The sequence below is a fragment of the Triticum aestivum genome, chromosome 1D (genome assembly GCF_018294505.1).
Source record: "Triticum aestivum cultivar Chinese Spring chromosome 1D, IWGSC CS RefSeq v2.1, whole genome shotgun sequence".
In the NCBI taxonomy this organism is placed as follows: domain Eukaryota; kingdom Viridiplantae; phylum Streptophyta; class Magnoliopsida; order Poales; family Poaceae; genus Triticum; species Triticum aestivum.
This window is the reverse complement of record NC_057796.1, coordinates 300,007,180-300,016,011: the sequence shown is the minus strand read 5'-3', so window position 1 is coordinate 300,016,011 and position 8,832 is coordinate 300,007,180. Positions and strand designations below refer to the sequence as shown.

General features: G+C 49.8%; 2 protein-coding genes across 2 annotated transcripts; one reads left to right on the top strand and one right to left on the bottom strand.

Moving 5' to 3' along the window:
• Window positions 1-409: 409 nt before the first annotated feature.
• Window positions 410-1,706, top strand: LOC123168764 (expansin-B9). The gene is made up of 3 exons (XM_044586635.1): window positions 410-660; window positions 738-847; window positions 945-1,706. Exons 1-3 carry the CDS (start codon window positions 483-485, stop codon window positions 1,452-1,454), a joined length of 798 nt encoding a protein of 265 aa, XP_044442570.1. The 5' UTR covers window positions 410-482; the 3' UTR covers window positions 1,455-1,706.
• Window positions 1,707-4,416: 2,710 nt separating this feature from the next.
• On the bottom strand, window positions 4,417-8,152 carry LOC123168754 (U-box domain-containing protein 33). Its single transcript, XM_044586624.1, has 8 exons — window positions 7,860-8,152; window positions 7,446-7,567; window positions 7,212-7,333; window positions 6,965-7,069; window positions 6,407-6,788; window positions 5,891-6,307; window positions 5,058-5,777; window positions 4,417-4,809 (listed from the first exon to the last, which is right to left on the bottom strand). The coding sequence occupies exons 1-8, from the start codon at window positions 8,122-8,124 to the stop codon at window positions 4,591-4,593; spliced, it is 2,352 nt and encodes a 783-aa protein (XP_044442559.1). The 5' UTR covers window positions 8,125-8,152; the 3' UTR covers window positions 4,417-4,590.
• Window positions 8,153-8,832: the final 680 nt, after the last annotated feature.

The window sequence follows — 8,832 nt, the reverse complement described above, 5'->3', positions numbered from 1 at the left end:
CGCACGCATGCATGGCATCGATCGAGATCGCGAGAGTATTACCACATGCAGGGGGTTCACTGACACGTTGTTGCACGTTGATGATAAGTGCATGGGATAATGTTCAAGCCACGGGAAAGTAGCTAGGAATCGCGTAAATCCATCCATCCTGGCGTGCATTACCGCGACACAATATTTACTACGAGTCGGTTTCCTACTGTAAATGCAGAATCTACGGATCGAGAAGGGAATAAACTGCGAGTCGGTTTCCTTAGCTAGCTACTCGCTATGAACCGGTCGTCGTCGTCGCGCGCGCATGCGCAGCACCAACGCATGACCAAACTGCCGCTCCGCCGATCCCGTCGCCGCTCCGCCGCCGCGCGCGCGCGCTGACGCAGCCGCTGATCCATCCGTTTCGCCTACAAATACCGCCCGCCGCCGCACGGCCCTTCACCACCTACTGACACTCACAAGTCAGAACAAACACGATCGACACGGTCGATATGGGTTCCGTCTCCTACGTCCTGGCGGCGGCCGTCCTGGCGGCGCTGGTCTCCGGCGGCGCGTGCATCCCGAGGGTACCGCCGGGCCCCAACATCACCACCAACTACAACAACCAGTGGCTCTCCGCCAAGGCCACCTGGTACGGCAAGCCCACCGGCTCCGGCCCCAAAGACAACGGTACGTAATATCCATGCATTCCGTTTTCCTGGATCGCAATCTTGCACGGGGCCGTGCTTACGTCTAGGTGCATGCAGGCGGCGCGTGCGGGATCAAGGACGTGAACCTGGCTCCCTACAACGGCATGATCGCCTGCGGCAACGTCCCCATCTTCAAGGACGGCAAGGGATGCGGCTCCTGCTACGAGGTACGTACTACGTCTACTCCATCCATGTCGTTTACTAGATCTGCTTCTACTTGATCGGCTGAGCGAACGCAAACGTACGTACGTGGATCGGTCGCAGATCAAGTGCCAGAAGCCTTCGCCGTGCTCCGACAAGCCCATCACCATCTTCATCACCGACAAGAACTACGAGCCCATCGCGCCGTACCACATCGACCTCTCCGGCAAGGCCTTCGGCGCCATGGCCCCGCCCGGGAAGGAGCAGACGCTCCGGTCCTTCGGGGAGCTGGAGCTGCAGTTCAGGAGGGTGCGCTGCAAGTACGCGCCCGGCACCAAGATCACCTTCCACGTCGAGAAGGGCTCCAACCCCAACTACCTGGCCGTGCTCGTCAAGTTCGTCTCCGACGACGGCGACGTCGTGCAGATGGACATCCAGGAGAGCAAGTCGCCCGCGTGGATACCGCTGACCTTGTCGTGGGGCGCCATCTGGAGGTGGGACGGCGCCAAGCCGCTCAAGGCCCCCTTCTCCATCCGCGTCACCAGCGAGTCCGGCAAGAAGCTCATCGCCAAGGACGTCATCCCCGCCAACTGGAAGGCCGACACCGTCTACCCGTCAAGTGTCCAGTTCTAGAGCCTGCAACTCAATGCCTCAGATCCATTTAGCCCAGTTCCAATCCTCTTTTGTTTAGGCTTTCTTTTTGGCTATTGCATTTACTAGCCACATAGCCTCAGTTTTTTTTAGTAGCCACATAAACTAAAATCATGTACGTAGATTCATGTGCACGGCGTGCTTTTATCTTGTTTAGGATTCTAGTTTTGTACTCCATAGGATCCTACGATTATATTTGTTCTAATTTAGTTGAGTTTGATCCATTTCTTATCACCAGTCGTGATCTGCTGACGGTCATTGCCATTTCATTTTTTCCTCCGTCTTACGACATAGAAGTATGGAACAATGGCCGCACCTGATTCTAAATTGAGCTACACCCCTACCTCATTCACAAATCACAAGGTGCAACTAGGTTATGTTTAGGGTTGAACGACTAGCATCGACCAAAGCTTTGAAGCCGCAACTACTACTCTGTAGCTGTGTTCAAGGGATGTCCGGCAAACACTAACCTTCTCATATTATATATTTAAAAAAAGACGTAAGGTTTTATATTTCGCCCATCAGCGTTTCGCTCACTATATATCATCGTCCTCTCCTCTTCCCCCTCTTTGTTTTGCTTTTTTCCCCTTCCATCTCTGATTTTTCCCACTAGTTTTACGTTCAAACCCAAACACATCTTATTGGTTTACCAAATGAAATCGTGTCTTATTTAGCAAGTGAATACGTGTTGACTTCTTTTTAAGAAAGTGTTGATTCAATTGCCAGCTAAAGTATATTTTTGGTATGTAATCATGATGATTGTGTATAAAATACATACGGGCAATTATCTATAGAAGTATAGCGTTGTAGACAAGCCTAGAGACAGAAGGATGGAGATTGCTCTTCTTGACCAAGAACTTCCTATCACTTGAACATCTCCAATCAGCCTCAATGTTACCAAACTATTTGCATGCTCTTTCTTTCCTACTAGTACTACTATATCTCCCAATTCTATCGGATGATATGGTTTGGAGCCTATGTAGGAAAAAAAAATAAGTATATTCTATCTTTATCAACACGCAAGCCTTTTGTGTGTTCGCAAAAATAAATAAATTTACAATGCCTTTAGTACCAAACAAGTTGGGGTAGGCTAGAGGGAAAACCCATAAGATCTCGCGACCAACTCATGGTTCTGGCACATGGATAACAAGTTTCCACTCACCCCTGTCCTTCAGATCTCTCATTACGGACTCCTCCCATGTCAAATTTGGTCTAACCTCTCTTGACATTCTCCGCACGCTTTAGCTTTCCGCTATGCACTGGAGCTTCTGGAGGCCTGCGCTGAATATGCCCAAACCATCTCGGATGATGTTCGACAAGCTTCTCTTCAATTGATGCTACCCCAACTCTATCTCGTATATCATCATTCCGGACTCGATGCTTCCTCGTGTGGGCACACATTTAAAACATAGCACCATCTTGTAGGACATTCTATCTTTATCAAGGTTTTGAACAGCTAAATTTCAAAAAATAGCACCATCTGGTAGTAATCTAGCCAACACTTTTTGAGAACTCTCAAAGTTCAAATTGCTAAAGAAATGGGGTTGCACAATCAGCCTAGGAGAAGTTGTGGTGTTTCTTCTCTATAAGTCTTTAATATGCATTCGACATTTTTTTCAAAAGGAGGTTGAAACCCCCGACCTCTTCATCAATAAATGCACTAAACCATATTTATTAAATTATTCAACAAAGGTCTGACAAGAACATATGGTTCTTCCATTTCTGGAATTTTCTCACTATGCGCTTTTGTGGTGGAATCAAGAGTTGAAATGTTCTCACTATGCTCCTTTGAGGTGTTCGATTTCAAGAGGCTATACAATGCCGAGTTCTTGGTGTTACCAAGTTATGCTCATATGATGCTAGAGATACCCGGGCGGTCGGGCCTAAATCGGTCATCATCATGCAGGGCTCTCTGCAAAATGTGGTGGAGTGTGACATGCGAAGTTACGATCACCCAATACCTAGGTATAGTCATGGAGGACAACGTCGGCTCTCTAGACCTAGGGTTGGCCGAACTGACTACTCGAAGTCCAACCTCTATAGGGGCGCATCATGTAGTAGTGTAATAATTCGATGTGCAATGCTACACTCATGGAAAGATTCCCTTGGGGTGGGGGTTATTTAAGGGTAACTTGAAGGCCTGGAGAGAAATTAGGAGGGTTTAGTTTAAAATCTCTATCTCTATACTACTTAAAAAGAACCTAAGGTTCTATCTTTCAATCAGTTTTCTCCCCACCACCCCTTCGTCCAACCTTTCACGTACGCCTATCCTCTTCCACCGACTTTTACCCCTTCAATGTACTATTAAATCGCTTTTACCCCATCGATCTATTTAAACTGGTTTTATCTGTCGAAACAAATCAATCTTTGGTATATCTAGTGATGTCTTTATGGGAAGGAACCAATCACGGCCACTCAATCTTTGGTATATCTAGTGATGTCTTTATGGGAAGGAACCAATCACGGCCAATCTCTAATCAACCTCTACAAATATTTGGTAACACCATATATCAGGCACACATATCATGGTCAATCTCTACCAATATTTGGCAACACCACATATAAGGCACACATAAATATTCAGGCCATTAACGTTAAGAAAAGGAATCAATCACGTCGAATCTCTACAAATACTGTATTGAGTTAGACATAAATGATGTTGAATCATGTACGGAGTAATATGTATGTCTCCATTGCAACGTACGAACACTTATGTAGTTAGAAGAAAAAATGAGTTGAGCATAGGAGGAACTATGCTCAAATTAATAGGTAGAGGCGAGGCTTGAACCTGGGCTGGCCAGCACACAAATCTGTGTTGCTAGCCTGTAATACTCCATACTTTTCCTGTAGTTCAGAATTAGGAGGCTTTAGCTCGAATTCAGGGTGGGACTAATAGGTAGATCACGTTTCTAGGGGATATTCTGTAGGTTTAGCATTCTTACAATTCAATGATAATCATGTAACAAAAATTCATCTGTGTTTGAATACATGCACAGTAGATCGTATTTTGCAACTCATAAACCCAAAAACAACAAGGTAGTACTAATATATACACCAAATGTGGAGCTGACTTCTAAGCAAGGACACAGAACGGTGAACTTCTGACGTCAAGAATGCATCAAGTTGACCGGACTGATCGTGGTGGCATCTTTTGTTGATGCTGCTGCATATAATTCTGTATGGCAGAGCGAAGAGCATAGCTCGGGGTGACATGACGGTGCGCGAGAGGCATCTTCGTCATCGGGGACGTCTCATGCCCGCTATCGAGCCACCCCTTGATCGCCTCCGCCTCGTAGGTGTAGCCGTCTGCAGCCGTGTGAGGGTTCCTCATAACCTCCTGCAATTTTGTACCAATGAAATGAGGTACAAATGTCAGCTTTTTTCCCATATGCAGCACAAATTATTCAAATTGTATTCGATGAAATTCAAGTAAAATTGGTCATATTCAAACAAACATTGGCTAAACCTGTATTTTGTGGTGGCCACTACACCAAGCACAAAAGCAAACTTGAAACCACAAAAGTATAAGTAATGTAAAAAAGACAATACACTCTTTAAAATTGGGCAACTCAACAATTATTATACCTGAGAAATTGGGCAGATGAAGTAGGACGGCATGTGGCTCTCACGCACAAGAGACACTGGTGCGACAGACATGGAAGCCGCCTTCGCCAGGGGCTCGACCACCCTCCACACCTGGCTCATCCGCGCAGGGCGCCTGCGGCTGCTGAGCTCGGCGCACTGCAGCCCGAGCAGCATGAGCTTCTCGGCCTGCGCGAACGGCCACTCCCCGGCCGACCGGTCCACGAGCGCCTCCATCTCGCCCTTCTCCAGCGCCTCCTCCACCTTCCTCGCGATGCCCAGCGCCGGCTGCCCCGTGACCAGCCGGAGCACGATGACGCCGAAGGAGTACACGTCAGAGTCCGCCGTCAGCTCCCCGGTGATCAGGAGTTCCGGGTCCGTGTACGGCGAGCTGCCGGGGTCGGTCATGGTCGGGAGGCGAGAGGCGCCGTAGTCGCCGATCTTGCTGACCAGGTTGGCGTCGAGGAGGATGTTGTCCGGGTTGAGGTCGCCGTGGGTGACCGGGCGGGGCTCGCACGAGTGGAGGAAGACGAGCGCGGAGCACACCTCGCCGATGATCCGCGTGCGGGCCTGCCATGCCAGTGGCGGCGTGTCGTCTCGACGGGCGAGGCGGTCTTCCAGGCTCCCGTTCGGTAGGAACTCCAACACCAGCGCTGATGCCTCCGGGCAACAGCCCATCAGCGTCACCAGGTTTGGGTGCCTCACTCTGCTTACAACAACAACCTGCACCATTAAACATCTAGCTGTTCAGCCTTCAGCATTTTTGACCCTTGGCTCTCAAGAACTGAAACAAATGCACAGGCAAGTACTACACGAGGGGGTACAATCTAATTTACCTCTTGCTGGAACTGTGACGAGCTGTGAGAGTGGAGCATCTTGATCGCCACCGTGGTGTTGCGCAGCACCCCTCTGTACACACCGTCGCCGACCTTGGTGGCGTCGCTAAAGTTCCGCGTCGCCTGCCGCAGCTCCGACAGGGAGAACTCGCTGCACCATGCAAAATCCAAGCCTGGCCCCGTGGTGCGCGTCTCCTCCGCGAGCCTGAGCTGCGAGTCGAGGAGGGATGTTCGCTCCTCGAGATCAACGACTCGCTGCTCCAGTTCCGCCTTCGCTTCACTCACCTCGGAGAGCTTCCGGATGGCGTTGTCACGTTCGCGTTTGAGTGCCTCCACCTCTTCCTTGGACAGTGGTATGTCCTCTTTTACCTTGGCTATGTCCTCCTTCTGCTTGGACACATTCTCGGTTTTCTTGGCCTGTAATTAATCAGTCATTACATTACATCGATGTGTCAAAAACAAATGCACCTGAATTTATCCATGCGTAGTAGGAGTACTGGTTAAAAAGCAAACAACCTGATCATCTTGGCACGGTGCAGTGTTGTGATGGATCGTGAAGACGTCGTCTATAGGCAGTTCGAACGAGCTAGAAGAATCACTCAACGCCTCCTCGCGGCACGAGCTCGGGACGCTATCTCTTGGGTTGCTGTCCCAAGAGCCCACAGAGACGTGCTCCATGCTGAGGATGCTAAGAGTTCTTCGTATCGCTGACCGACAAGGCAGCCATAAGGGCGATACTTTCTCGGACATGGACCTCTGGATCAAGCTGTCAACTGCATTATTACTGCTCGCATATCGGTTTCGACGTGCGGATACAATAGATGAAGCTGGTATCGGGCTTCGACGTGCGGGTACAATAGCCGGAGTTGGTATCGGGCTTCTGAGAGTACGATCCTCCCTGCGTACAGTTTGAACGAAAGATGGTTTGAATTTATGGGCCAAACTAAAAAGTCATGAATCTGAAAGCTTCACAAGTCAAAACCTCATAAATCCTGAATTACTTGAGCTGTTATGTAAAACTGAAGAAATCAAGTGCATGATGCTACTTATTTATTCTTACTTATATAGTAGTACCTGATGCTTATGAGATGCTCCCTGCATACAAACCAAATCTTGCATGAAGGATGAGCCTTGTGCATGACTTCAAGTGCTGTCTTGGACCTGGGCACCAACATTTTGCTGGAATTTTTGTTATGTATTTGAAACGTGCATTAGTTTCTGATGTGATTAACAGACAAACAAAATATCTGACAAATATGTGCTCCATGGCCGCACATATATATATATATACATATATATATATATATATACACATATATACCTAGAGAAGTGCTTGTCAGCGGCTGCTCCCACGACGAGCTTGCTCGCACCGTGCAGCGAAACGAGCTCCGTGATCCCCTTCACGACGTCTTCACTCTCGACCACAAGCTTCTCACACTTGATCTGACAAGAAAATATGAAGGGCAATTTAGTTTGGTGCTTACTCCTCGCGTTCCTGCAGATTAATTCTGGAATCTGGAAGGTTGACAAATGAAGATGATTTGGCTGTTTGCACCTTCATCTTGGAGCACTGGCGAGTGTACTCGTCCAGGTGATTGTCCATCTTTTTCCTTTCGTTCTGCCTGTAAACGCTCACCAGGTCTGCTCTCAGCTTGCTTGGGTGGAACTTGCTTCCCACTGCCAAAACCATTAGACCGCAGATGAGATTAGCTATGACTAACTAACTGCGATTTGATCAGAAACAAAATATGTAGTCAACAAAACAGACGCGAGATTGCAATTGTGCATTTCAGTCAGACTTGTGCCGATCACGAACTGATCTTTCTATTTTTTTTTTTGGTGTATGAGATTGGATACTTGGTCGATTTCTACTGAAGAAACCTCCAACTCGATCAGATATTATGGATTGATCTCAGAGGTCGCACTGGCACTGGTGGAGGAGAAGGAAGCGACCGGCGGCGGTACGTACTCACTGGAATCGTCTGCGCCGGCACGTGGACGTGCGCGACCACCACCACCACGTCGGCGGCAGCCGCCGGGGCCAGTTCGGCGAGGTTGCGGAGCGCCCATGCGAGCGTGAGCCGGCCGTCCTTGTGCTGCTCCGGCACCGCCACGTAGATCTTTACGGCCTCCTCCTCCTCCTCGGCCGCCACCGCCGCCGCGGTCTCCCCGTCGCTCCGCGGGCTCGCCGTGTCCATCGATGATGCTCGCAGAATGGCGCGGGCGTTCCGCATAGGCTAGGCCTATATACTAGCCCGCGCGTGCGCGTTAGTCGGGCAACAGAAAATCGCTGGTAGCTATCCGCGTAACAGGAGGAGAAATCTGGATGAGCCAGGGCTGTACACGCGGGGCAAAGCCGCTCGCTGCCGCTGGCAAGCGGGTCCCAGTTCCCAAACTTGCAACGTGTATCCTCCGCCTTCGCAGTGTCACAAGTTTTTTCATATAGTACTACAAACTCGTAACAGGTCAGGTTCGCCACATTTGATTTACGAAAACACTAACGTCCACACGTGTGGGCGTTAGTCAACTCAACCACACGCCTCCATCACCGTTCAACAGAATCTGCACGAATCTTGGCACATTTTGGCTGATTTTGTGTGCCACGTAGGACAAGTCGCGTGTGTGGTGTGTGAGAGAGTTCGCCCACACGCCGGTTGCCTCTCCGCGGTCAACGGTTGCCACTCGGTGGCGTGCGGTGGAACTGCTTTGCGCCCGCACGCCACGCCCGACTGCGGTTGCCGTCAACCACGTCGCGCACTTCGCCCCCCCCTCCTCTCACGGTTTCATTTACTGTCCACTTCATTACTCACCCAACCCACCCCGCAGTTCATTCGATTGGAAGAGAAGGCGAGAGGAGAAGGCGACGGCGGAGGCGAAACAGTCGACGGCATTCGCGGCCGTCGGTGGGACTCGCTGGACCAGAGCGTCTTCGCCGGAGTGCC